At 43.4% G+C, this 27,501-nt stretch overlaps 9 protein-coding genes across 12 annotated transcripts in view; 6 read left to right on the plus strand and 3 right to left on the minus strand.

Annotated features, from left to right (window-relative positions):
• The first annotated feature begins 71 nt into the window (after positions 1–71).
• On the plus strand, positions 72–3,854 carry LOC115760918 (methionine--tRNA ligase, cytoplasmic). The gene is made up of 6 exons (XM_030702491.1): positions 72–263; positions 350–471; positions 529–1,364; positions 1,429–1,533; positions 1,592–2,743; positions 2,807–3,854. The coding sequence occupies exons 1-6, from the start codon at positions 161–163 to the stop codon at positions 3,522–3,524; spliced, it is 3,036 nt and encodes a 1,011-aa protein (XP_030558351.1). The 5' UTR covers positions 72–160; the 3' UTR covers positions 3,525–3,854.
• Positions 3,855–4,201: 347 nt separating this feature from the next.
• Positions 4,202–6,691, plus strand: LOC115760998 (F-actin-capping protein subunit alpha). The gene is made up of 3 exons (XM_030702609.1): positions 4,202–4,690; positions 5,219–5,388; positions 5,453–6,691. Exons 1-3 carry the CDS (start codon positions 4,450–4,452, stop codon positions 5,900–5,902), a joined length of 861 nt encoding a protein of 286 aa, XP_030558469.1. The 5' UTR covers positions 4,202–4,449; the 3' UTR covers positions 5,903–6,691.
• Positions 6,692–6,789: 98 nt separating this feature from the next.
• On the minus strand, positions 6,790–7,546 carry LOC115761000. The gene is made up of 2 exons (XM_030702610.1): positions 7,361–7,546; positions 6,790–7,298 (listed from the first exon to the last, which is right to left on the minus strand). Exons 1-2 carry the CDS (start codon positions 7,530–7,532, stop codon positions 6,877–6,879), a joined length of 594 nt encoding a protein of 197 aa, XP_030558470.1. The 5' UTR covers positions 7,533–7,546; the 3' UTR covers positions 6,790–6,876.
• Positions 7,547–7,737: 191 nt separating this feature from the next.
• Positions 7,738–8,414, plus strand: LOC115761001 (39S ribosomal protein L54, mitochondrial). The gene is made up of 3 exons (XM_030702611.1): positions 7,738–7,856; positions 7,917–8,050; positions 8,105–8,414. Exons 1-3 carry the CDS (start codon positions 7,754–7,756, stop codon positions 8,264–8,266), a joined length of 399 nt encoding a protein of 132 aa, XP_030558471.1. The 5' UTR covers positions 7,738–7,753; the 3' UTR covers positions 8,267–8,414.
• Positions 8,415–8,503: 89 nt separating this feature from the next.
• LOC115760996 (chitotriosidase-1) lies at positions 8,504–10,085 on the plus strand. The gene is made up of 2 exons (XM_030702607.1): positions 8,504–8,671; positions 8,727–10,085. The coding sequence occupies exons 1-2, from the start codon at positions 8,605–8,607 to the stop codon at positions 10,061–10,063; spliced, it is 1,404 nt and encodes a 467-aa protein (XP_030558467.1). The 5' UTR covers positions 8,504–8,604; the 3' UTR covers positions 10,064–10,085.
• Positions 10,086–10,091: 6 nt separating this feature from the next.
• On the minus strand, positions 10,092–11,837 carry LOC115760997 (probable chitinase 10). The gene is made up of 4 exons (XM_030702608.1): positions 11,619–11,837; positions 11,383–11,562; positions 11,083–11,326; positions 10,092–11,030 (listed from the first exon to the last, which is right to left on the minus strand). The coding sequence occupies exons 1-4, from the start codon at positions 11,686–11,688 to the stop codon at positions 10,133–10,135; spliced, it is 1,392 nt and encodes a 463-aa protein (XP_030558468.1). The 5' UTR covers positions 11,689–11,837; the 3' UTR covers positions 10,092–10,132.
• Positions 11,838–12,117: 280 nt separating this feature from the next.
• On the plus strand, positions 12,118–13,937 carry LOC115760995 (chitinase-like protein 4). 2 transcript variants are annotated; one of them, XM_030702605.1, is made up of 4 exons: positions 12,118–12,358; positions 12,421–12,600; positions 12,649–12,910; positions 12,963–13,937. In XM_030702605.1, the coding sequence occupies exons 1-4, from the start codon at positions 12,289–12,291 to the stop codon at positions 13,867–13,869; spliced, it is 1,419 nt and encodes a 472-aa protein (XP_030558465.1). In that variant the 5' UTR covers positions 12,118–12,288; the 3' UTR covers positions 13,870–13,937. The 2 variants fall into 2 exon arrangements, with proteins under 2 accessions (XP_030558465.1, XP_030558466.1); XM_030702606.1 differs by having other exon boundaries at positions 12,120–12,358; positions 12,664–12,910.
• A 476-nt stretch (positions 13,938–14,413) lies between these two features.
• Positions 14,414–18,334, plus strand: LOC115760994 (sodium/potassium-transporting ATPase subunit alpha). Of its 3 annotated transcripts, XM_030702603.1 has the most exons (7): positions 14,417–14,830; positions 14,888–15,577; positions 15,736–17,334; positions 17,391–17,482; positions 17,544–17,718; positions 17,782–18,011; positions 18,065–18,326. In XM_030702603.1, the coding sequence occupies exons 1-7, from the start codon at positions 14,750–14,752 to the stop codon at positions 18,195–18,197; spliced, it is 3,000 nt and encodes a 999-aa protein (XP_030558463.1). In that variant the 5' UTR covers positions 14,417–14,749; the 3' UTR covers positions 18,198–18,326. The 3 variants fall into 3 exon arrangements, with proteins under 3 accessions (XP_030558462.1, XP_030558463.1, XP_030558464.1); XM_030702602.1 differs by having other exon boundaries at positions 14,414–15,577; positions 18,065–18,334; XM_030702604.1 differs by lacking the exons at positions 17,391–17,482; positions 17,544–17,718; positions 17,782–18,011; positions 18,065–18,326 and having other exon boundaries at positions 14,635–15,577; positions 15,736–16,314; positions 16,376–16,558.
• A 1,920-nt stretch (positions 18,335–20,254) lies between these two features.
• Positions 20,255–27,501, minus strand: part of LOC115760792 — a 29,178-nt gene continuing 21,931 nt past the window's right edge. The window contains exons 3-8 of the mRNA XM_030702288.1: positions 25,020–25,105; positions 24,698–24,961; positions 22,147–22,564; positions 21,145–21,393; positions 20,936–21,092; positions 20,255–20,851 (exon numbers count right to left, since the gene is read on the minus strand). Coding sequence (XP_030558148.1) covers positions 20,752–20,851; positions 20,936–21,092; positions 21,145–21,393; positions 22,147–22,564; positions 24,698–24,961; positions 25,020–25,105 — 1,274 coding nt within the window. The 3' untranslated portion in view covers positions 20,255–20,751. The remainder of the gene's footprint in view (positions 20,852–20,935; positions 21,093–21,144; positions 21,394–22,146; positions 22,565–24,697; positions 24,962–25,019; positions 25,106–27,501) is intronic.

Genomic DNA, 27,501 nt, shown 5'->3' on the forward strand with positions numbered 1-27,501 from the left:
TGCGCTGCTCCAATCGATAGCTATCGCCTACTTGCTCATTCCTAATATATGCATATAGTTGACAATACGCGTGCGAAGGCGATCTGAGGCTTTTATTAACCCGTTTTTGCCACGTTAATTGATTTAAACTAGTTTCGAACGCTGCAATTGCCATTGCAAAATGATTATCTACACAAATGAGGGCAATCCGCTGGGCCTGCAGCTGCTGATGCTCGCCAAATTCGCCAAGCGGGCGGTCCAAGTGCAGTTGGTTAACCTAAATGGTAAGTCAAAAAAAAATCCCCGCGAGCCGGCAACGTGCAACGTCTGAATAACAGTTAACTGATGCAACAATGCTTGCAACTTGCAGATGCCAAGTACAAGGATTTGCTGGTGCTGCCTACGCTCGAACTGGACACTGGTTTGCGGCTGTTCTCCACGGCAGCCATAGCCAAATATTTACTGGGCGACGAGGGTCAACAGCGGGACGAGGTATGTGTTGCCCCCTAGAAGGTTAATTCAATTAATTTTAATATATATTAATTATAGTGGCTAGAGTGGTCCACAACACTGTTGGCGCCAGCGCTGGCTCATCATATGGCCGTCGGTCATCGCGCGGATCCGAACGCCTTGCCTGTGCTGAATGGTCTCGTAAAGAAGCTGGACGATTGCCTCAGGAACGCGCCCTTTTTGGCGGGCGATAAGCTAAGCGCTGCGGACATAGTCATCTGGTGCTTACTGGCGCCAGATGGCACACTCAAAGGTGCCCAACACGTGGACAATCTGCGCAGCTGGTACGACAAAATAAAAGCTTTACCTGAGGTGCAACAAGTGCTGGGCGAGCAGCCCTTAAAGGAGCTTAGCTTCAATGCGTTGCAGCAGGCAAATCGTTATGGTGGACTTCATCATGTGCCGCTCAAGCGTTCCAGCTCGGTGGATGCTGGCAAACTGCTGGCCGAAACAGCTCCCACCGTGGCAGACACCATTACGGACGAGGAGATCAATGCGGCACGTGCTGCCTTCACATACTCTAAACCAAAGGAGTTAGCCGAAGCACGCACTGTGCTGCCAAAGGCTGGAGAACGTAATGTGCTCATCACCTCAGCCCTGCCGTATGTCAATAATGTACCACATCTGGGCAACATAATTGGCTGTGTGCTATCCGCCGACATCTTTGCGCGCTACTCCCGTGCAGCTGGGTACAATACGCTGCTTATCTGTGGCACGGATGAGTATGGCACGGCCACGGAGAATAAGGCTCTGGCCGAGAATATGACGCCGCGTGAGATTTGCGACAAGTATTTCGAGCTGCACAATTCCATTTACCGCTGGTTCGGCATTGGTTTTGATTACTTTGGACGCACCACCACCCAGGAGCAAACCGAGTTAGTTGAATTGACTTTATACAAATTGATATATTGTCTTCATGCTAGCATCTTCTGTTTTCAGCATTGTACAAGAGGCTTTCCACGATGTCTACAAAGCGGGCTACATACTTACCGAGAGTGTGGAGCAGCTGCTGTGCCAAAAATGCGATCGTTTCCTAGCCGATCGGTGAATATGATATGATATATGTAAATAATTGAAAAGCGTCTAATTTTCCTTTTCACAGCTTTGTGGAGGGCACCTGTCCGCATCCTGGCTGTGGCTATGAGGACGCACGCGGTGATCAGTGCGACAAGTGCGGCAAGCTGGTGAATGCCACCGAATTGGTGCGTCCACGTTGCAAGGTGTGCAACAGCGCGCCCGTGCTACGCTCCTCGGATCAACTGTTTCTGGATCTGCCCAAAGCGGAGCCGCAGTTGCGCGAGTGGGTTGATCGTGTTGAACAGGGCTGGACGCATAATGCGCGGGTCATAACACGAGCCTGGCTACGCGAGGGCCTGAAGCCGCGCTGCATTACGCGCGATCTCAAATGGGGCATACCCGTGCCGCACAAGAACTTTGAGAAGAAGGTCTTCTATGTGTGGTTCGATGCACCGTTTGGCTATGTGTCCATGACCAAGCGCTACACCAATGAGTATCTGCAGTGGTGGCAGCCTGCTGCTGGCACTAATGTGGAGCTGTTCCAGTTTATGGCCAAGGACAATGTGCCCTTCCATTCGGTCGTATGGCCCAGTGTGCTCCTTGCCATCAACAAGGGCAACACGCTGGTCAGCCACATCATGGCCACGGAATATCTCAACTATGAGGATGGCAAATTCAGCAAGAGTCGCGGCATTGGCGTTTTTGGCAATGACGCCCAGGAGACGGGCATACCCGCTGACGTTTGGCGTTTCTATTTGGCATCGGCACGTCCAGAGGGTCAGGATTCCAGCTTCAGCTGGAATGATTTGGCCGCACGCAACAACTCCGAATTGCTCAACAATTTGGGCAACTTTGTCAATCGCGCATTGGTCTTCTGCGAGAAGAATTTCAATAGCACTGTGCCGCAAATTGCACTCAACCAGGACGAGCTGGTGCTCCTGGCGCTCATCAATCGCGAGCTGCGTGGCTACATCAACTCCCTGGAGAAGGCCAAGCTGCGCGATGGCATACGTCATCTGCTGGCAATTTCACGCCATGGCAATGGCTACATGCAAACCCAACAGCCTTGGGTGCTGCTCAAGGGCAACGATGAGCAGAAGTCTCGCGCTGCCACCATCATTGGCCTGTGCGCCAATATAGCCTGTCTGCTGGCCAACCTGCTCTTCCCCTACATGCCCAGCACGGCGCGCAACCTGTTCGCTCAGCTGAATGCCAAGCAAACGCCACTCGACGCCAAGTAAGTAGCTCCAATGGGCATAGTCCTGGAAATTTTCAATAAATTTTAAAAATTGAATTTTAGCAAACCCTTGGCCACCATCCTATTGCCGACGGGCCACAAGATTGGCAAGCCCTCACCACTGTTCACAAAATTGGAGCAGGCGTTCATCGATGAGCTCAAGGGCAAATATGGCGGCACGCAGGAAACCAGGGCGGAGGCGCCGCAACAACCAGCTGAGCTGGAGGCAGCAGTGCAGGCGCAGGCGGACAAGGTGCGTCAACTAAAGGCGAGCACAAAAGACAAGACCGTTTGGCAGCCGGAGGTTAACAAACTGCTCGAACTGAAGAAACAGCTTGAAGCGGCGCAGAAGACGACGCCCCCAGCAGCGGCACCAGCTGCAGCCACACAATCTGTGCAAGATCTGGAGAAGGCTGTGCAGGCGCAAGGCGAGAAGGTGCGTCAGCTCAAGTCCAGCACAAAAGACAAGGCTGTCTGGCAGCCCGAGGTGAATGTGCTGCTCGCCTTAAAGAAGCAACTGGACGCGGCCAAGGCAGCGCCTGCAGCTGCCGCGCCAGCATCTGCCGTGCCAGCCAACGTCGCCGTGGATGCGGGTAAAATAAAAGCACTGGAGGACAAAATCGCACAGCAGGGCGAGAAGGTGCGCAGCCTAAAGGCCAGCGGGGATGCGACCATTTGGAAGCCCGAGCTCGACGTGCTCCTAAATCTGAAGAAGGAGCTGGCGGCGCTGACTGGCGCACCAGCGGCTGCCGCGCAGAGCAAGAATAAGAAGAAAAAGTAAAGCTTAGTCATTTATAAACAATATTCAAAGGTTGCAAACTTCTCGAGGACAAGTCTATTCATTTTTTTCATTAAGTTATTTCGCGTTGCTTTTGCATTTAAAGAATCGTCCTATATTTATTTACAAGTATTGCAGAAATTTCTTTTAGTAATTTATTCAGTTTGTGAAAATAGTAAATATATATTGACTCTGATATTATGGAAGGTTTTTAATGTCTGAAAAAAGATTACAAGAATATTGAAATCAAATTCTAACAAGATTTAGAGTCTATTGGTTTGTATTTTTCACTATCTATATATATATTCTTATTTTGAATTGCATTTCAAAGAAATTCCAAATTAAGTATAAAATTTAGATTAAAAAGTCGATTTTTAAACATTTTTAAAATTTGATTTAAGCTTAAAAAGGTTTTGTTTTGACCAGAATGATTCTATGTTAAAAGTCAATAATCTAAAACTGTTCATAATTTTTATTTAAAATTGTTTAATTGCAATGAACTATAAAACGAATGAAAAAATATTATTTAGAACTTTTTTGTGAGCAGTCAAATATCGAAAGAAAGTGTCAAGTGTCATTCCGCCATAACTAAGCGCATCTATCGATATATCGATATTTCTGACAACATAGAAAACATACAGCTCTAGCAAAATACTAAAAAAGTACTGAGCGAAAAACTCTGTCATCGTCATCGTTCATTGTCTTCACATTAATTGCTTGAAAAAGAAAAAAGGCCGGATTAACTTTAATATTACTAGAAATAAAATAAGTTGAAAACCAATTTGGTGGAAACCTATGCCAGTTACAGTTGCCGTGCATACCCATATACACACACATACGGAATAAGACAAGTTGCGATAGTATAAAAATAACAACAACATCATCAAAACCAAACACTGCCCCAAATTCGTGAATCACCAACGAAATTATGGAACAAACACAGATTACAGATGCGGAAAAGGTACGCATTGTCTCCGACTTTATATTGCATGCACCGCCCGGTGAATTCAATGAGGTCTTCAACGACGTCCGCGAGCTGCTAAAGAACGATGCCTTGCTGAAGGATGGCGCTAGCCACGCCTTCTCCCAATACAACAAGGATCAGTTGACGCCAGTGCGTGTCGAGGGCAGTGAACACAACGCGATCATCTCCGAATACAACGATTTGGGTGCGTATTTCAACATTATCCATACACCGACGTTTTTTTTTCGGGGAAGGAGTGCGAGTGGGCGTCAGCTGGTGAGAGTTGGTTCCCGTATATTTTGTGAGGCTTACCATATATGGGCATAAGCTTCAAAATGCAGCCAAAACACACAGACCTACATGCACACACACACATGCAAACATACAAACATACATGCATACACACATACAAACACTGACGACACTTGGTTACACTGAAAACAATCGATGTTAAACTTCAAAACTGCTCGCACATGGATAGTTAATTATTTAACATATATATATTTTTTTCCAATTAATTAAAACGAAATCCTTGATAAAAATGTTGTTTCATCGGAAATGTTATTTCGGAATTTATTTTTATCAACATTTAGTTATTGATAAGAATTCATTGAACACGCGAATTCATTAATATTTCTGTTATTCTCTATCGAAAATGATTATAAATATTCTTTTTAATACTATATTAACTCTTGTAAAATTGGTTTAAGTGAATATTTATTAATATTTGCAGGGAACGGTCGCTTCTATGATCCTCGCACCAAGCAGTCCTTCAAATACGACCACCTACGGAAAGAGGCGTCCGACTACCAGGATTTGGAGGCCGATGCTAGCGCGGAGTCGTGGCGCGCTGCCCTGGATCTGGCCACCCTTGCATATACCGCCAATCACTACAGGCACGGCGTAAGTGAACACCTCTGGGTATTCTAGATTTTTGATTTATTTTGATAACTTTATTTTCACACAGGTAAGCTCCGTGTTTGGCAAGTCGCAAGGCAACCAGGTGACGCTGACTGTTTGCATTGAGGACCATCAGTTTCAGCCGAAGAACTACTGGAATGGCAGATGGCGTTCGCAGTGGCACGTCAGCTTCCAGGCTGGCAGCGGCACGGCGGAACTGAAGGGCGTGTTGAAGGTGCAGGTGCACTACTACGAGGATGGCAATGTTCAGCTGGTGTCATCAAAGGATTGCCGTGAGAGTCTTGTTGTGTCCAACGAACAGCAATTGGCCAATGAGGTTATACGTTTGATCGAAGAGGCGGAGAACGAATATCAGCTAGCCATCTCGGAGAACTACCAAACCATGTCGGACACCACGTTCAAGGCGATGCGCCGACAGCTGCCCATTACCAGAACTAAGATCGATTGGAGCAAAATCGTTTCGTACAGCATTGGCAAAGAGCTAAAGACGCAATAAGACAAGGAGCAGCAAGCGGAAGCCGGAGGCACGCCAGCCAACCCGTTGCCCATGGCAGTGCCGGCGCAGTCGCAGATAAAAAGACCCAACAGTCTTCCACTTGCAATGGCAAAGCGAGAAAAGTGAGCGGCAAAAGTCGCAGCAAGAACCATACACTATCTATTTACGATCGTTAAATGTTGGCGCTTATTTAATAATTGTCTTTAATTTGCTTATCCTTTACACATACATACATCTATATAAATATATATATATACAACATGCATGCATCTATCTGTTATAATACGATGAAAGTGGATATATGTATCTTTAAACACCCACACACACACACACACACACACACACATCCACACACACACACACACACACACATACATTACATCAACTCTGTACATATGTATGTGCTACATAATGAATGAAATCAATTAAACTTGGATGATTGTCGCCAGACCGAAACCGAAACAGACACCGCATTATAGTCACAATCGCCACCAAGAGTCGCCTTTATCGTTTAATTAAAGCATTAAGCGCGTGTTTTTAATAATATTAATAATAGTATACATGCACTTTCAATAATGTATTATAGACTTAGAAGAGCATTGGTTCATATATAACCCATGACTCTCACTGAAGCTGGCATCAGATTAGATCCTAAGTGACGGCAACTTGCAACATTAACAGTATAAACTAAAGTAACGATAACAATTTATAACAATTTTATTAAAATGAACAATAATTTAATGAATTCAACAACAGCTTATTAACGCATACATTTGCAATTGCAAGCTAATTTACAAAACTACAAATAATGTGCGCGATCAAAGTAACAGAGCGCTTCTTAAGCAAAACAAAAACCGTTTCTTTTTTTTTACAAAAAAGATTTGGTTTTTTTTTAATATTTGTATACTAAAATTGTATTATTACAAGTTTAAGAATGCTTGAATAGACAAATTTAAATAAATGCCAAGCGTTGTTTATCGCATGCGGCCTCCATCTGCGGTCTGGACATACGGCGTTGGCTCCTCCGTTTGATGGAGGGGCTGTGGTTGAGGATACGTTTGCCGTTCGTAATGGGGCTCGCCGGCAGGTAATTCGGTTGGCTTCTGTTGACATTGATCCTCTGGCATCTCCTGGTTTTGACTCTCGAGCTTGGTATATTCATCCGGTTTCTTGAGCAAAAATCTCTTGTTGGGATGCAGTTTAGCCTCCAGCTCCAATCGATCTATGAGCCAGCCCTTTTCCCGATTGTTTGTCGCCCAGAAGAAAACGGTGCCTTTATCCTTTGGGCCACGTACTGAAATTTCGAATTGGGCCTTGTCCGCGTCACACGTGTTATTCACATTGGACAAGTCAAAACCCGAATCTTTAATAGGTTCACCCAGCAATCCAACAGCCCCTGCAATTCTCTCATTGTTATTGTTTACAACCGATGGGCGGGCCGGTTTAATGTGTGCTTACCCTTGTGCTGTCGCAGTGTCTGAAGGGCCAATTTGTAGTAATCTGTCGATCGTACGCGGTCTTCCAGCTTCCAGCGCATGAACATCACAGCCGAAATGGACACAATGGCGCCATATACACAAATGTTGCCCAGCGTCCGATTCGATGGCAGCCGCAGCTTCATTGAGGGCATTTTGGCAATGGCATCTGCTCAAATTGTATAATTTTGTTATCGTACTTTGCCGGTGTGCGGACGATTTCGATAGGTTGCTACAAGTGTGCCCGTATATTCATTAGCAGTCTGTTATACAACAACCATGTGGACAGTGTTGGATTTGTTATTAAAATGAGGCTGCATGTATTCGGAATTACAATTGAATTTTGAATCTTAGCCGAAAGTAAAGCCTACCAAAAATGAACAATCTGAGTTTGGCGTTCAATTTGCTGAGGCAGCGTCTGGCACTCACAGCGACACCTGTGCGCCATTATGCGGTCAAGCCAGCTGCCGCGGGAGCAGGTGAGTGTCCGCAGTAATGTGCCGGTGCCCATGATGATAATGCAACAATTAACAACAAAGCGGGCAAAAAGAAGAAGCTTGGCAAGCTAGGACCCATAATGGAGAAGAAAGTCTTGCCCGTCGAAACGGACGCCAACAAATTGGTGAGCTACGTCTGCGGCAGCAACTACATGAAAACCGGCGAGGACATCAAGGTAAGTGCATATGTAATATAGCTGTTGCCGAAGCTAACCAGTGCACATTTACAGCTCAAGCCGGACGCTGAGTACCCTGACTGGCTGTGGACCCTTAATACCGAACGCATTGTGCCGCTGGAAGAGCTGGACCCAAACACTAAACAGTACTGGCGCCGCCTGCGCAAAATGGCGCTGCGACGCAACAATCAATTGTCCAAGCTGAAAAAGTTTTAAGTGAGGTATTTATTTGAAGCTAGATGCTGGCCACACTTTTAGCTTGGCCTTCAATTTCTTGTTTAAATAAATCGTGAATCGTAGTCGCCGTTCTCGAGTCAACCGAGAATTCATTCTATTTGCCTTGCTGTTGGTGCAAGAATAAACACTTTTAATATTTTTATTGCTACGTTGTTGTAGCATATGTACACATATGTATGTATACAAACTTTTACTTTGACGACACCTTGCCCTTATCGATTAACTTGTTGATTGACACCATCCAGAACGTATAAAATGCGAATGTACGGCGAATTTGTGAAGTATTATTTTAAAACGATTCCGCAGATTCAGGTTAAATGTGGTCTCACATAGCATTGCTTTTTTTGTTGCTGATGGCTGTTGCAGGAGCGACGGCGCCGGGCAGTAAGTCCTTTTGCTGCAAATGCCCATTAATACTCATAGATATCTCCGCAACCAGAACGCGTCGTGTGCTATCAGGGCACATGGTCTGTCTACCGGCCGAAGGAGGGCAAGTTTGGCGTGGAGGACATAGATCCGTTTCTTTGTACACACTTGGTGTACGCCTTTCTGGGCATTGAGGAGAGCGGCGAGCTGCGTATTATTGATCCCTATCTGGATCTTGAGGACAACGGCGGCCTTGGCAACATCAAGAAGTTTAATGCGCTCAAATTGAAGAATCCTACACTGCAAACGCTTGTTGCTGTTGGCGGATGGAACGAGGGCTCTAAACGCTTCTCGATTGTGGCTAACGATCCAGAGAGGCGTTCCCGTTTTATCGAGCAGATCGTTCAGTTTATGCAGCGACATGGCTTCGATGGCCTGGACTTGGACTGGGAATATCCAGGTCAGCGACATAAGCTAGCTAATAACGATCGCGACAATTATGTTACCCTGCTCAAGGAGCTGAAGGCGGGCTTCGATCCCTTTGGCTACACTCTCAGTGCTGCCGTGGGCTCAGCTCAGTTTTCAGCGGAGATTTCATATGATATACCAGCTATAGTTGAGTACTTGGATTTCACCAACGTTATGGCCTATGACCTGCATGGTTCCTGGGATAAAACTGTGGGCATCAATGCGCCACTGTTCGGCGAAGCGAACGCTGTGAAGCAGCGCGACAAGCAGCTAAATGTGGATGCTGTAGTCAAATATTGGATAGGCGCTGGCGCACCACCAGAGAAGTTGGTACTCGGAGTGCCCTTTTACGGTCGCACATTCACTTTAGCTGCGTCCGATCAGCATATGCCTGGCGTATCGCATATAGGTCGCGGCATTGCTGGACCATTCTCGCGGGAGCCGGGCGTTATGGGCTATAATGAGCTATGCCGAATCTTTCAACAGGAACAGTGGACGCAGGAATGGGAGGCAGTGCAGCAGGTGCCGTACGCCTTCAAAGACCGTCAGTGGGTGGGCTATGAGAACGAACGCAGTTTAATGCTCAAGGCAGAGTATGCTTTGGAGCATAAGCTTGGTGGCATTATGATTTGGTCACTTGAGTCGGACGATTTCCGAGGGAGCTGTGGCGGTAACAAATATCCACTTTTGACCCAAATCAATCGTGTGCTCTTTGGCATGGACAGTCCAACTGGACTGAAAGCTGGACCGCAGCCAGCGGCAGAAAGCGAAATTGAGGAATATCGCTGCCAGGATAATGTTGGCTACGTAAGGGACCCGCAAAACTGTTCCACATTCTATTATTGTAACGCTGGGAATACTTTCAAGTTTAATTGCCCCACGGGTCTTAAATTCGACTACAACTCAAGTAGCTGCAACTTTTCAGATTTAGTAAAGTGCTAAACAAATTTTAAGTACGCAACCGAATGGATTTATTTGTACAATGTGTGTAAATCATCTTACAGTCACTTATTAGACTACCCTCAGATTTAAGGGCAAGTTTTCTGAGCTGTAGCCATTTTCACCTGGGCGCCAATTGACAAAATCCTGTATGCATTTCACCTCTGCAGAGGGCTTGCACTGACCAACTTCCTCGTCGAAGAACTCCCCATCCAAGCACTCGTAGTCAGTGCGCCTGCCATCGCGGCACTCATAATATTCTTGACAATTCCATATGTTGCGGAAAAATCCATCCTTCGGACAGAAGCCGTCAGTTATAGGCGCTCTGGTGGTTAATATATTAGGGCTCCCTATGAACGATACGACAACCTTGAGCAGTCCGTATGTTTCCCCGCATGTACCATGGAAGTCGTCCGCATCGATAGACCACACCATCGCACCACCCAGCCCTTGTTCCCTAGCTAGGTGCATCTTTGCGCTTATACTGCGGCCATTCTCGAAGGTGATCCATTGGTCATCCATATAAGCATACGGCACTTGCGCCTGCTTGTCATATTTGATTTCCCATCTGGCCGTTTGCACGCAGAATTCGCCAAACGTCATGAATCCCGCCCGGCTAGAATAAACGTGCTGCCTACCAGGACCCTTGCTGGGCGCACCAACAACCGTATTGCCTGCGTCCTTCAGGGTAAAGGTTCGCGCGAATAGTGGTATGCCAAGGATTAGCTTCTCTGATATTTTGCTCTGCTCGACCCAGTGCCGGACACCTCGCTCCACACTTCTGCTGCCGTTTCCGTAGAGCGGCGAGTTGTATTCAACTTTGGGGCCATAAGGATCTTGATTGTCATGAGTATTTAGGATAATAAAATCTGCGTGCTTCGCTATTCGAGGAATGTCATAAGACCGGAGAGTAGCATCATCCACCCTGGCAGAAACGGACACCAACAGGAGAAAGTTACGGTCCTCTAGACTGTTTGGAAAGATCAGGTGATGTTGGATTATTGTATAGGATAGTCGCTTACATAATCTTTAGCTCTTTTAACAGCTTCACAAAATTGTCTCGATCCTCGGGTGTAGGATACTCCCAATCTAAGAGGACGCCACTACACTTCCATTGAGAAAGGAATTTAATAAGTGATTTATAAAACTGATCGCGTTTGGCCATGCTCGTTGCCATTTTGGAGAACATTCTCGCGTCATCCTTCATGCCGCCAACAGAAATTAATAGTTTATAGTTATGATGACGCCTTATGTTAAAGATTTCATCTAGTATCCCAGTTAAAAGTTATTATATAGCTGGACATCTTTAAATGGTAACTTACTCCGATTGTCGACAAACTTTTGATTGATAATCTTCAGGGCGCCTGATCCCTTCGGATCTAAGCTTGCAACTGACCCGAATACCAAATGCGTACAAAGGCGTGCATCTACGCTCCACGAATAAAAATAACTAGTTTCCTTGCGCTCGTAGGCCTCAGTATTCCAGTGGCAAAATATCGAATCTACAATTGGGGATTTCAGCTATATCCCTTGCCATATTCACTCGGAATCTACTCACACTTCGTGTCCGACGCGAAGGTTGAAAGCAGCGAATCAACTATAAGGAAAACTACAAATGGCACTTTCATTATGCCGATCAAAAAGCTGAATTGAAAATACTTTAAATTTAATATTCGTTTCTATTGTGAGTATTGTGTTAGAACTTTTGAAATATTTTAGCGAAACTAATTTAGAGTTCAAGTTTGAGTATTTTGTCTGGATACAAGAAAGTCGTAAAAAGGTTCGTTAAATGTTTGGCGACGGTTGCTTAAAACTTGTGTTATTAACATATGAAATACGGGAGACAAAGTTAAAAATTTTGATAAAAGTTGAAAAAATTTTTAAATATGATAAAACAATTATTTAAGTGCAATATGCTCGCGCTTCTATGTGTCGATTAAAAAAAACACCTATTCGGTTATTTTGGAATAGCAAAGCATTTGTGATTCTTTAGGAATACTTAGTATTTTCTAAATGAGCCCGAATTTAAGCAATCTTTGCCATACATGTTACACGCTTTGCTACATCTACATCGCATATCCTAAACAAAAACTTAAACTTAAACACTAAAAATTCGTTTCGCATATTTTCAAAAAGAATCACAGATTTCCTGAAAGGACTGACACATTATTTATTATAAAAACGAATTTTAAATTGAAAGTTTTCCTAATGCAATTTCGATTCGCATAATGAAAGTCCTATTTCTACTTTGCCTTATTCTGGGCTCGCTGCTCATTGCCCTGGCGTCAGACAAAAAGTGTGAGTACATGCCGAGTTAAATGAGATCGCAAGGAATATAGCTGAAATTCTGAAAAATGTAGATTCGATATTTTGCTACTGGAATACTGCGGCCTACGACCGCAAGAAATCTAGCCATTTCAATTTATGGAGCTTGGATAGAAAGCTTTGCACGCATTTTGTATATGGATCGGTAGCCAGCTTGGACCCGAAGGGATCTGGGGCCATGAAAATTGTTAACCCACAATTGGTCGAAAAAAGGGGTAAATAACTTTTTAAATTTAAAGATGGCTACCTACATAATAACTAAGACCAAAATGCAACAGCGATCTTCGACAGTATCCTAAATATGAGACATGATAACTTCCATGCTATAATCTCCGTTGGAACAAAGGATGATGCGAAAAGGTTCTCCGAGATGGCAGCGAGCATGCCCAAACGCGATCAGTTTTATAAATCACTCATTAAATTCCTCTTCAAGTGGAACTGTAGTGGCGTCCTCTTAGATTGGGAGTATCCTACACCCGAGGATCGCGACAACTTTGTGAACCTATTAAACGAGCTAAAGATTATGTAAGCGACTATCCTATACAATAATCCAACATCACCTAATCTTGGCAAACAGTCTACAGGACCATAAATTTCTCCTGTTGGTTTCCGTCTCCGCCAGAATGGATGATGCTACTCTCCGGTCTTATGACATTCCTCGAATAGCGAAGCACGCAGATTTTATTATCCTAAATACCCATGACAATCAAGATCCTTATGGCCCCAAGGTTGAATACAATTCGCCGCTCTACGGAAACGGCAGCAGAAGTGTGGAGCGAGGTGTCCGGCACTGGGTCGAGCAGAGCAAAATATCAGAGAAGCTAATCCTTGGCATACCACTATTCGCACGAACCTTTACCCTGAAGGACGCAGGCAATACGGTTGTGGGTGCGCCCAGCAAGGGTCCTGGTAGGCAACACGATTTTTCAGGAGAGGAGGGATTCATGACCTACGCTGAATTCTGCGCGCAAGCGGTCAAGTGGGAAAAGAAATATGACAAGCAGGCGCAGGTGCCATATGCTTATATGGATGACCAATGGATCACCTACGAGAATGGGCACAGTATCAGCGCTAAGATGCGCCTAGCTAAGGAACAAAGGCTGGGTGGTGCGATGATGTGGTCCATCGATGCGGACGATTTCCACGGTATATGCGGGGAACACTACGGACTGCTCAAGGTTGTCGTAGCGGCCATAGGGAGCCCGGATATTCTCACTACGAAAGCGCCCACAACTGAGGTTGTCAGCCTTTGCCCAAAGCAAGGATTATTCCGCCACAAATGGAATTGTCAGGCATATTATGAGTGCCGCGATGGCAGGCGGACTGACTACGAGTGCTTGGAAGGGGAGTTCTTCAACGAGGAACTTGGTCAGTGCAAGCCCTCCGCAGAGGTGAAATGCATTCAGAATTTTGTCACCTGGCGTCCCGGACAACGAGGCTACAGCTTTCTCAATTTGCCCTTGAATCTGAAGGTACTTGAATAACTCGCTGTAACGAGGCTAACATGAAATACAAATAAATTCAATTAATTGTTTCGGCTGTGTACTTCAAATTTGTTGACATTTAACTAGGCTTGAAAATAGAGCTAACATTGCAGAATCTGAAATTTGTATATAGGAATTATTTAACTAATTGGAGAACAGATCCGAATAGTTACTTGGGAATGTCCGATTGTTCAATTTTCAATGATTATTTTTGTATTCGGAACTGGAAGTCGAAAGTTCAGAATTGTACAAGCTCATTTTTCTAATAGACCGCAAATGCCAGTTAGATAAGTTCATCAATACGGAGCACATTTATTTATGTATGTTTACATACAAATGTTTATTTTATGAGCATTTTACTTTGCAGCAATCATATTTTAATGGCCTATTAAATGTGGCAGTCAAACGTGAAGCGATAATCAATATCATGGAAAACTCAACGTGTACCACGGCCCTTTTTCCGATGAGTTGACGGCATATTGAGGGGCCCGGACATCCGGAAGTTTATGTGCGAGAGCATTCGGAACGAATGTAACGATTATTACTGAGTTAAAAACAAAGTCTGTCGATTTTACGTCAGTCCGTTTGCATGTGAAACAGCTCCAAACGCTGTCCATATCTGTAAAAGGAACTCACAAATATTCCAAAGGATAACCCAGCGGGAACATTGATAACCTGTTGCCTGTAGATTATATCTAATACCGACCATCTGGTATCCAAATATTTTTCATTTTAATGAGATAAAAGTAAAATCTACAAAAGAAAAGGAGCCCTGTATTAAGAATTCAAAACGTTTGTTAACTTGATATGGGACATTAAGGGAGACTAATACATTGAAAATTTTAGAGATCCGAGAACATAATTTAAATTGTTACTGAACATGGCTGAGGATTGGAAATCGACGTTGCATGTGGACGATTTTGATAGAGTTTGCTCGAGACTGCAGTCCTCTAAAACCCAAGTGAGCTCCGGAATGCTGAGTTTAAGGAGTCCACTTATTGCATGCTGTCCTTTTCAGGGATTGACGACTTCGTTGGCAAAAAAGCGACTACTTTTGAATGGAAAGAATAAGTTCACGTTGCCGGAACGGCCCGAATCGAAGATGAGAAAGTTTTTCAGAAACTGCTTTTATGGTTTTGGAATTTTATTGCTCATAAGCCTGATATTCTGTTTCATATTGTATCATCTGAAACTGCAGACGCCAAATGAGGAAAACGATCCAGAATATTGCATAATCGGCGTACTTTTATCAATAATTTTCTTAATGTCCGGTCTTTTTCGTTACCTACACGACAATGACGATTATGGCGTGGTCTTGGCTTTCAGGGATCTGATGCCCATGTATTGTACAGTTACCCGAGATGGACGCAAGCAGATAATTCGTTCGGAAGATGTTGTTTTGGGTGACATTCTACTGATCACCTATGGGGAACGCATTGCGGCAGATGTTCGATTCTTTATCTCGCGCGATTTGGAAGTCAATAATGTGGCCCTTACCGGCTATTCGGTGCCCGTGATAATTTCTCCAGATCTTACCAATAGGGACAAATGGGTGGCTCGCAATGTGGGCTTTGCCTGCAGTCATGTAACAAAGGGCTATGGGGAGGGTTTGGTCATAGCCTGTGGCAATGATTCGGAAGTCGGGATTATGGCGCGGCTGAGCATGGAACCTCGTCCCCGCAGCAGACCCCGTAGGCATATTAAAGAGGTCAGATCACGTTTTGTCAAATTAACTAGTTCTGAGATGGGCTTCAAGTTAATTCCGACCCCATCCATTCTAAATTTTCTAATTCTTCCACACTTTTCCGTTTTAACTCTTTCCATAAAAGGAATATAAAATTCAAATGAATTTCTGATTTTATACAGGTTACGTATTATACAATTATCGTGAGCATATTGATGTTTTTCATCCTGCTTTGTACGATTTCGGTGGAGGGCCTGACCTTCCAGATGTTGATAGAGTTCAATGTGAGCCTGACTATTTCCTTGGCTCCCTTGTATCTGCCCACCCTCATGTTCTTCGGCCTGTGGCAGACGAAACGTACTCTGCTCGAGAGTGGTTGTTATGTTCGAAACATGGAGGCTGCCTCTACGCTGGGCTTAACGACAGTTATATGCAGCAGTTTAATTGGATCTTTGACAGTCCGCAGCTGGACAGTCTCGGAGCTGTTTGTCGATGGTGAACTGAACAATGCCGAACATCTTCGCTTAGCGGATCTGAACGAGCGTGTCCTGGAGCTAATACGCGTTTCGGTGCTATGTAATCGGGCCAATTTGACTCCCGGCCAGAGGGGCGTGCCGCGTATGCTGAAGACTTTGGACGGAACCGACTATGAAAAGGCTTTGCTAAAGTTTGGCATGCGCGTCTTCCCCAGCATTTTGCAGTTGCGTCGCCAATATGAGATATTGGCTAGCAAAGCGTATGACACGGTGACCCATATGCAGGTGAGCGTACACCAAACAGTGGACGCGAATGGAGATAAAAAGTATTATCTTTTCGTGAGAGGCTTCTGGAATGTGGTCCTTGGCCATAGCAGCACTTGCTATGTCAACAACGAGCTGGTGGAACTGGACGATATTCATCGAGATACCATTGTTGATACTGTCATTAGGCTGAAGAAGATAGGCCGGCACACATCTGCCTTTGGCTCTAAGGTGTTGAGCCCTGATGATCAAATGCTGTCGCTGATCGCGAACGGTTTTGCTAATAAGGAGAAGAGGTCGTTTGACAAATTCATGAAACTATACTGCAACTCCCTGTGCTTTCTGGGCCTAATATCCATATTCAATCCGCCCATTTTGAATGTGAGAAAGGCGGTGGATCGTTGCCGCTCAGCTTGCATCAAACTGGTGCTACTGACCCGTGCCGATCTGAGTTTCGCTCGGGCAATTGCCAAAACTGTTGGTGTCATTGGCCAGGATAGCGAAACCATTGAAGATGTGGCGGCACGCCTCAACATACTCGAGTCGGAAGTGAAGCGCAGCATGATCACAGCGGCTACGATCAACATGCAGAACTGGCAAAAGAAGCTGCATCATCAGCGCTGGGACACACAGCAATTGCTGATGGCCCACGTGGATCTGGTCTTTGCCGACATTGCTGTCGAGCAGCGCTACATGATTGTCGATGTGTGCCAACAGCTGGGCGCTGTGGTCACCGTGATCGGCAGTTCCGTGCATGACACATCCGCCATCCGACGGGCGAACGTGGGCGTTGCCGAGTGCGCCTCCTCGCATGCGAGCCAATCCTCGGCCGATATTATTCTGCTGGAGGACAATTTCGTAACGCTGGTGAATGCCATTGAGGAGAGCCGCCTGCTGTTCGAGAATATGAAAAAGGCTTTGGCCTATGCCCTGTCCTCGAATATGGCTGTGATTATGGTGCACTTGTCATTTATTATATTACTGATTCCATTTCGACTGTTTTTGATCATTTTGCTGCTGCTAGACATTTTTGTGAACGCGGTAAGCTGTTAAGCCTTACAATATCTAATATTTACGCTGCCTTCAAACATTGCCAGTTGCCTGCCCTGTCGCTGTTCTATGAACGGCCCGAGGTAGATCTCATGAATCTGAAGCCGAAAGTCTTTGACGACCATCTGATCAACAGACGGTAATTCCTCGGCTCCGATCTTTTGTCATGTTTTTGTTGTTAACAAGCCTCACCCATTTAGCCTGATTTTTGTGGCCTACCTACAAGTGGGCATCATTGAGGCCAGCGCCGTGTTAATCTCTTATTTTGTTTACATGGCATATAATGGATTTCTGCCCAGGCATTTGATAGGTCTCGGCGTGGACTGGTACGATGACTCCGTTAATGATTTGGTCGACTCCTATGGGCAAGAATGGGCAAGCTCTTATTTGGCATTGCCAAGGTGTACATCTTAAGCCCGCTCTCCACTTTAATTGCAGACTAGAGCGGCTCGCAAGCAGCTGGAGTATGAAATTTCCTCGGTTGTTTTCATCACCTTGGTGATAATGCAGTGCATCAATTTAATATTGACCAAGACCGGACATGAAAATCTACTTAAACATGGCTTTGCCAATGTTCGTTTGAATATTGCCGTCGTTTATATGGTCTGTCTTGGCTTTCTGTTCACAGTTCTAAATAATCCAGACTATTTGCGAACTTCGCCAGTGCAGTGGGTTTGAAAAAATTCTGGAAAATATAATTTATTTAACTCCCTTTCCGCAGCTATACACCGGTGTTCTGGCATATTTTTCCACTGATTGTGTTAAATATATTTCTAGAAACCGCTCGTCGTTATATTTTCAGGCGTTTTCCCGGCAGTTGGCTCGAGGAGGAGTTGTTTTACGGATATTTATAGATAATTGTTTCAACTTTCATGTTGCCTGCTTCCTGTTACCAAAGCAAGCTAAACAGACAAAATAATGAATCCATTTAAATGTACAAGATCGAACTTTGGGTGATTTATACGTCAGCTAAATAAATCAATGTATGAAAGCAAGACCTATTCTAATAATAAAACTAAACTATATCATAGTTCACTTAGTAACAAGTAAAAGTACTCTGGTCAGGAGATAGCAGGAAAAGCGAACTGAAAACTTTCTTTAAAACATTCCTTTAATAACTCCAGTGTCTATAGTCCGATCTGTATAGAAATTCTAGGCTATTAATCTTGCATCCGAATATATGTAAATATCAAATCCCAAGGTTATAACTTACCCGCTTTCAATGGGTTCAGGATAAAAAAAGGAGAACTTTTTCAATTATGCGGACGAAGGTGGAATGTATCCAACAAACGAGATGTTCTGTACTACACTTAAGTTTGTACATACATTACATTGGCGTCTTTAGCTCTCGCAGTCTGGAAAATAGGATAGCGATATCGAACATAGTAAGCTCGCAGCCGGTTACAGGGTATCATCTTGTTGTATTCTTTTACATATTTGAACGATGACCAATTGATTTTAATAACTGTTTGGCCCTAGGCTAAGATATATTTATAGTAAGAAAAACATTGAAAATGTCTGCGATTTATTGTATTTTTAAAATATTACATTTATTTTTGAATAGCTCGAAGCTGTGGTGGTTGTGTGGCTGCAATTACTCACATCAATATTGTGTGTACGAGTACCGTTTAAGTTAATTAATTATTTAATTAAATTTGCATATTAATATTTGAGTTTCACTACATGCAGTTATTTATGTAGGTACGAGTAATCGTTTTTTTTTTTTTGCGTTTTTATTATTTTTATTTTTTAGGACTTTACACGGTTGGTTTCTTTCAACATCAATATCAATATTTGGTTTTATTATATTCTGTTTTGCTTGTAAATTGTAAATATGCCTTTTGATTAAACTGTTGAACATTAATGCATATACTCTATTTATGTTTGTATGTATTCGTATTCGTATTCGTATTCGTATTTGTATTCGTATTCATATTGGTTATACTTAGTTATGAATGCATTTGGGTGCACATTTAGATTTTATAATTTGTTCATTCAACAAACGTACTCAGCATATTTTTACCTCATCTATTTAGCGAGCGCATATTTGAAATCAAATATATTTAGTTTTTAACGAGACTGGACTAAAATTCCTTGCATTTTGTGCAAAATAGATAATGTTACTGCAATCCATGCTAATCTTAATTATTATTATTCGACTTACTTTCAGAAACGATGCAAAATCAGCTAGAACAGAGCTTTAAACCTGGCTGAGGATAGGCCCAAGCTCTTCGAAAATTATGTAAGCATCAATTTAAATAATTTGAAGAAATTCGAATTTATGAAAATTCTCTCTGCAAAAGATTGGTGTAGAATTCGTTGCATTCGATGTTATTGAAAACTTTTGTCTGTGTTTGAACTGAAACCGAACAATTTTTGTATGTTAACGACATTTGCTTTGGGTTCAATATGAAACAAGCTGAAGGCGGTGGGATCCACATCTGATCACTTAAATCCAGGCTTTGGAATTTCATCTATATATGTACTACGGGTACTGTGCTCCAAATATATGCAAAAACATAAATATTGGATAATATGCTTAGCTGAAGCAGTTCTATGGCCAATTTCTCGATTAGTCAACATAAATAAAGTGTATGTGTTAGTTGTGGTCGTTAAGCTTTTCTGTTCTTCTTGTACTTAGCTCCGTCGATGCATTTTATTGAGTTGCATTTTAAAATACTCCAAAAATTATTATCAATTTATGTGGCGTGTGTTTAGGTTAGTTTTTCTTGTTTGTTTTTTCTCTCTTTGTTTACTTCCAACACATTTTCATTTAAATATATAGATTTAAGTACATATAAGTATGCATAGTGTATATATATTTGCTGTATGTATATATATATATATATATTTGTGTATGTATATATATATATGGTACTTGCAATTGTGTGTGTGTGTGTGTATATTTATTTAAAGTAATTTATTTAAAGTAATTGCGTTTACATTTTAATTCTATTGAAGTTTTTCGTTAATTTGACACTAATTTAGTTTTTTTTTTGTTTTTTGTTTTTTTTTTATTCGTTTAGGTTTCTCCTTTTTTTGGGGGGGTTGTTTGGAAATAAAACATCGCATTAAAAATACTTGCGTTATTTATTTTGTAATTCGCTTAAAACAAATCGTGTGCTTAGATAGGCTTTCTGGTATTGGTAGGGCATTCAATCGTCGGCTAACCCCGATCCCACAGCTGCTCCTTCAAAGACGCTTACGAGTTGGTTATACAAAGCGGAATATTCGCTATGGTCGGGCGTGTGCTCCTCAATAGATTCGAATCTTATGTTAAGAAAGCGTATTTCATAAATTGTATTTGGTAAGCCTAACTTATTTGTGTCTTTAGAAGAAGGAGGCGGGGCAAATTGTAGGCGGTCAGGTGCGACCATCTGCGGTGCGCAGCGTATAAAAGTCATAGGGTTAGACGCCTTGGGCGAGACTCTCCTTGGGCAGCGCTATGATGGACTGATCCATGCCCTGGTGCGGAATGATGAAGGGTGAGGCCAGCATCTGGAGGGGCCTGAAAATGCAGACAGGGGGGAGAGAGAGAGAGAGGGAATTCAAATTGTGTTCCAAACAGACTCCAAGGCACAGCGCTAATTACTCGGCAAAACTTGTGGCGGTGACCACGGGCTGGCGCACTGTGTGAAGTGCTTGGGAGTTTTTGGCCCGCGCCAGCAGGCTCATCACGGTGCGCTTTGTCGGATTCATGCCGGATCGTGGAACGCCCAGCAGCGGTCGCTTGCGCCCCAGGCCGCTACCTGTAATGATAAACGAAGCTGAGCACCGCCTGGCCAATTCGCTGCAACTAACCTATATTGATGGCCTTCACGTTGCGAAGCGCAGGATGCAGCAGTGCTCCAGGCGGTTCCAGTAGCGTCAATGTCGATGTGTTTGCCTCTCCATCGCCGGTCAGCTGCAGTGCCGCGGAGCCGCCCTGCGTTGTGGGCAGGCCAGACATGGCACCGGCCACTCCCATGCCTGGCGACGGCTTCAAAAGTCCACCTATGCCGGCAGCCGTCAGCTGATGCTGCAACGCCACAGCCATTGCTGTGGTGTGCACTGAAATGAAGTGGTAATTGTGATTTCAGAGAGTATATGCAATCGCCCCGCAGGTGGCAGATGCCCTGTATTTAGGTCTATAGCTCAACATACGTATGTTTAAGTAGAAGGGAATTTATTATGATAAAAACTTTGGTCGGGAAAGGACGGGTAATATCTGCTATTTATGTTTTCCTATAACAAATGCCGCCTTATGTTTTATACATTTTTCATAATTCCTCTTGCTGCGCAGCAAATTGAATATTTTTAAATATCGCCCTTCTATGCAATTCTCATGAATTCAAGTAAGGTCAGCTGCCTTTGGTTTTACAAGCTGTGCGAGTAATTTAATAACATTTTTTTCTGATCATACGCTCACTCTAATATACTCCTTCTCCTCTATCCCACTCTAGCACTCTGATATGTATTTCTTCAAATCTGGATTTATATAATAGATGGCTCTATTGCGTGTGAATGTAAGTGAATTTTTACTTTTGAATATTTATAAAAAAATAAGAATGTATATTTTGTGGCACACCATTTCCTCTGCATATCCCTCGAAAGTATTTCGAAACGTTGCATTCAACTGCGTTGGTTGAATGGCTGGATAATTTTATATAGATCAAGAAATTTGATTACTGCACTAAAATTGCATTTGCTTAATGCGAATCACAATGGCTGGCTCCGCTGCGAGAAACTATCCATTCTCAATCTTATTTGCCATTCCCATTTTTTGTTCGCGGTAATTACATTTGCCCTGCTGGAGGTACTCACGTGCTGCTGCTGTCGCAGTATTCGCCTGTCCAGTGAGATGCTCCCCACAGGCGGCAGCTGCAGCTGCAGCGCTGGCGCCTCCATGCGTTTGGAGTAGCTGATGGAAGTGCGCTGGCTGGTGCTGGTGCTGGTGATGCTGATGATGTGGGTGGGTGTCACCGCCGCCACCGCCGCCGCCGCCACCACTGCTGCTGCAGGACTGGCCGCAGTCGAGCTTGTCCGGCGAGAGGCAGTCCATGCCGCTGGTATCGTTGTCAGACTTGTCGTCGTTGGACGTGTCCATGTCTGCCAAGCCACCGCCCAGGCCGCGGTTGGTATTGGTCGGGCTCTGTGAGTCGTCGAGGTGGCTCAGCGTGGGCGTGGACGTCAGTGCCTGCATTTCCCACATCTGCTCCTGTCGGATATCGTCATGGTAGTCCTGTGGAAGAGTACACAGTGCAATACACGATTAACAATGGGTTGCCATGTGCCCTGACCATGCTGACACCTCGCTGCCGGCATTGGGGGTGGTCATAAAAGCTGCATTTTGTCTCGTCTAGCAATTAAATTTAATTCAGGCGTTCTCAGTGCGCGTAATAAATGCGAATTTTATTGGATGTCAATTAAAAGTTTGCGAGTGTCACATTCGCATCCACAGCACATCTCATCCTCTCTGCTCCTTGGGTGACCCAGTACATGCGAGGGGTGGGTGCGCGTTGAAGCAGAGCAATAAATACGGCTGTGTGAGTGTGTGTGAGTGTGTGCTCATGCTTAATGCAATTATGGAGGAGCAGCAGAGGCAACCTAGGCAAACGGATACACACCACAATTTGGCAGCTATCTTCGAGATGGAGGTAAAAAAGCAGAAGGAGCAGGAGCTGCGGCTGTGTTAATACTTTTTTATTTGGCAACATTAACCGAGTTATGGTTAGTTCAGTGTGAATCCCTAATATGTCTAAGATCCAACTACTAATTTCATTAGATTCCACTCGACTGGCTGTTGTTGGAGCTGCCTGCTCGCAGGACAATCAACCCCATAAATCGCTATGGCAGCTGCCATAAACAATACAAGAGCCGAGGTATTGCCAGGATATGGCACACACACACATATTGTTTCGTGTCATAAGCCTTATATATGTTATTTATCTAAATTGAAACAGCTTATGCGTCTCACATACGAGCATAAAATTGAAATAATTTCTATGCAAATTTTGTGTGTGTCATCAGATCTGAAATCTTCCAAACCGCGGCCAAAGAAAATTTATGCCTCTGACAGTTGCGTGTCAGAGGTTCGCTCGTGTGTTACTCACAACCTGCAGCTGGCAACACATGTCTCTGGATATTTTGCCCAAGCTTTGATGTTTTGTTGTTTAAATCTTAATTTTCAAAATTCAATTTAGCTCCAAAATCCAAGAGCTAGCTGTTAATGAAGTTTAACATTTATTTATTACTGGCCTAAAGCGATAATAATGTTGCTTCTATTCAATTTCCTTGGCATAAATTGTCTTGACAAAATTTTATTTGAATACATTTATTTAAGAAAATAACTTTTAAATAAATTAAATAATTTTCTCGGGAGCTCGAGCCCTTAACTTCGTAAAGTACATATTATTCTTTGAAGAATGAAAGAACTAAAAACCAATCTTTGTGTGTTGCACACAATGGAAACTTTCAGTTTTTATAACATAAGTATTAAATTACACGGACTTACCTTTTAAATTTACGACTTTTAACTTAAAATAAAATTCAAACGGATCTAAATTAAAGTGAATATACAATTTTGTAACAGTCGCTTGAAAGCAACCCAGGATATAGAATTCGAGCTAAGGATATTTTAGATACGATTTGGGTCAGCTATTCAGGGCAAGTGGGAGGCTATAATTTAAGGTGCATACGTAGTTTTTCATTGAGAGCAAAGCAAAATAAATAAATAAATAAATATCATAGCGAGGCATGTGAAGATGTGAACATGTGAACATGTGCACTCCAGCTGGCCGATGGAAGCGGAAGGATTGTAAACGAGCATCGAGGATACTAAATGGTTACCGTTTGTATCTCAAGTGGATGAGGGATACTGCGGAGCAGAACGGACACAGAACAGAGAACACACGCGATGCCAGAATGCAATGACTGTGGCGATGGCGATGGAGATGGAGATGCCATGGCATGGTGATAGCGTGCCAGGAACCACACAATGGACAGAGGCGACATCGGCAGCTCGACAGCGTCGAGTGCGAAGTTTATGGAGCGCCAAAAGGGGGTGGCAAATGTAATTACAGCACAATGCAATTTAGTCAGCGAGGCGTGTTGGCGTGCCACGAAGGCAGCTGACGGAGGACGTTGCGATGCAGCCAGCAGCAGACGGAAGCTGGAGTCGATAACGAGTGCAACCTTGGAGCAGCAGCTGCAGCAGCCCAGTGGCTGCCCAGGTCCTGGACTTGAGAACAAATTTAAGATTTTGTGTGCGCTCAATAAAAGAAGCGGCGGCAACTTTAAGCACTTACGCCTGCAAGTTGTGCAGAAACAGCTGAAATACCAATAAAGGCCCCCCGCCCATGTTGGGACCACTCACCGGAACCAGAAACCGACGCACTTCCGCCAGGGCATAGGCGATACGAGCGTGAGCCTCGGCGGGCGCCGCAAATGTTGAAATCTCAACGTGCAGGTCCTCAAAGAGATGGGCGTAACGACTGTCGCCGCTGGCACGCAGCTCCTCCTCCTTCCGGCGGTCGCGCATCGAGCCGCGTCCCAGCACGGCCATTTTACACATTGTGTCCTCCTGGAGCCGTTTCATCGAGTTGCCCTTCGGTCCCAGTAGCTTGCCAACAAAATTGAACTGGCAAATGGCAAAAAGTTATTACCATAAGCCTGATTATGTCAGGTATTTGACTCACCTTCGGGTGATCCCGCACCGGCACGGCCACTTTGACAGACACCTTCACAGGCTTGTCTCGCGTAATGTCCAGCATTTTGAGTTTCTCTGTAAAAGTAATTGGTTCTGTAAGTTCACTCATTAACAGGCTCAAATTCTTTTTATAAAAATCTGTTTTATTTCCCCACACTATCTGTCCGTCTGCTAAATTGCCTTGTTCTCAGGGACTTAAGAATTGATTGATTGATTGACTGGTATGATATGCATACGCAGCTTAGTTTTATTTAAAATAATTTCTTTCCTTCTATAAATAAAGACTATTTAAATAGTAGAAAAATATTCAGCCAATAGCGATTCAATTAATAGCGATTGATTGATTGATTAACATAGTTAAATGCATACACCGTTAATTGTTAATGGACACGGTTTATATCTATAGTAAATCAAAGGATATGCCATTTATTCAATTTAATAAGCTAAGACTTTGATTTCAAAGAAGGGTTAAATTCATTGAAGATTGAATTAGTTGTGATTGACTGACTGCTTGATCAACTTTGTGTTAATCATATTATTTGCTTAACATCGTACATCAGAATAAGTTCATGCTTAAATAAAGACTTCGTTTAAACGGTTGGCATATTTCAGCTAATTACCGAATCAATCTTGATTGATCGACTGATTGAAAAACTTTGTGATATGCTGATGTATTACTTTAACATCTTACATAAGAATAATTACATGCTTAAATGAAGACTTAATTTTAAAGGTGTGAATCAATTGCGATTGATTGATTGATTGATTGATCAACTCTGTGATATGTACACGCAGATAACTTTCAGTTGAAGTCTCAGTCGAATCATATAAAATATTTTCATTTAGGATGTCTTTTGTAGGCTAGATACCAATCCAAATCAAATGGCTTTATCAAGTAATGTTTAAGGTGTAAGTTCTTTGACATGATTAAAACGAAGCTGACTTTGACAGTGTATTCGAGTGCTTATCAGTTAGTTATCAGACATCCTTAATCAAATCTGTCAGAGTCAGTTGCTTGACGAGCGGCTTCCCTTTTTGGAAGTTACGCAAACATATACATATGTATGACCCTTAAACTTAGTCTGCCTGTCTGCCTGAGGTAGATAATTCCTTTTGGACACTCCGTTTTTATTTTTTTCGTGTTTAAATGTTTGTAACTAATTAAGCAAAATGCTTTTGCACACAAGAAACCCACGCGTAGGCCGAATGAGGGCGTCAAACTGGGCGGGGGGCGTGGACGACGGGTAAACTGGAAGGGACAAATCTGTTGACATGCCCAAACATGAAAACATTTTTGTTTGCTCTTCAGCTCAAGCCTCGGCAAGGCACCAGGCACAAGGCACAGGTAAGCCAAGACAAGGACTTGTACACACGCACACACACACTAACACACACACACATTTACACCGACACTCATTAGCAGGCGAAATGGCTTTCTTAACACCTTTGCTGCTGCCGCTGCTGCTGGTGGTCCCTCTGCCTGGCGAGGCAGCTGTCCCCGCTTCCGAGTGTAGATCCCCCCCCTCCTGCCATGACTGACTGGCTCCGACTGATTCTGAATACGTCGCCTTGTCAGTGCCTGTAACATACATAAGTAGTTTGCAGTTGTCAGCAGAGTGAGTGCACTTTGCCGGCACACACCGAGATACTTACACACACAGAGAAAGATATTTTGGTACTGAGAAAAGCATAAACAGTCAAATGCTAAGTGCAAGAGCAGCATGTGTTCATGTGTGTGTATAGGTGTGTATAGATGTGTGTGTGTATGGGTGTGTATAGATGTGTGTGTGTATGTCCCTTTGTTGTTGTCATTGTGACTGTGAGTCGTCTATTTGTGCTAATTGTTGCCATTGCCACATGAAAAGCACGCCTCATCATCATCTCCACAGTCCGTGGAATTTTACAGAGTATATCTTGCGTATATAGTAGAAACCTCCAGTCGCCTCTCTTGGGCTATATTCAAATTCCGCACACACACATGTTTATGCTGATATATGTACAATATTTTGCATCAATTAACCGCGAGAGCGTTTCGTCCAACGGTGCGTATGTGTCATGTAAATTAGACATCAAAATATTTGCATACACATGCGTAAATTTGCGATGAGCTTCAGAATATGCTTTGCCCGGCCTGTTGATTAATTAAACCCCTCGCTTAATGCGCTAAAAGGACTTTTGTGTTTATAATTAAGTAAATTAATTAAAAGGCAAACCAAAAGCAAAGTTATTTAACTTTAAAAGCAAACCCAATTCTTAACTTTGTAAGTACTTTGTACTTATTCAGCTCATCAACACCTTGTTAAACGATAATTATCTAAATGAACATTTCAAGAACCTAAAATTAAAATTAAATAATATTTAACAAATTTAATAAAGAAATGTCGTTCACATCCGTGAAAATGTTTGGTGGCTTACTTTAAGGTTTGAACCGACTTCTTAATCTGGTTTTTCTCATCCATAAAGTCAGGTTT

The sequence above is a fragment of the Drosophila novamexicana genome, unplaced genomic scaffold (assembly GCF_003285875.2).
Source record: "Drosophila novamexicana strain 15010-1031.04,08,12 unplaced genomic scaffold, DnovRS2.1 tig00000462-arrow-pilon, whole genome shotgun sequence".
Classification (NCBI taxonomy): Eukaryota; Metazoa; Arthropoda; class Insecta; order Diptera; family Drosophilidae; genus Drosophila; species Drosophila novamexicana.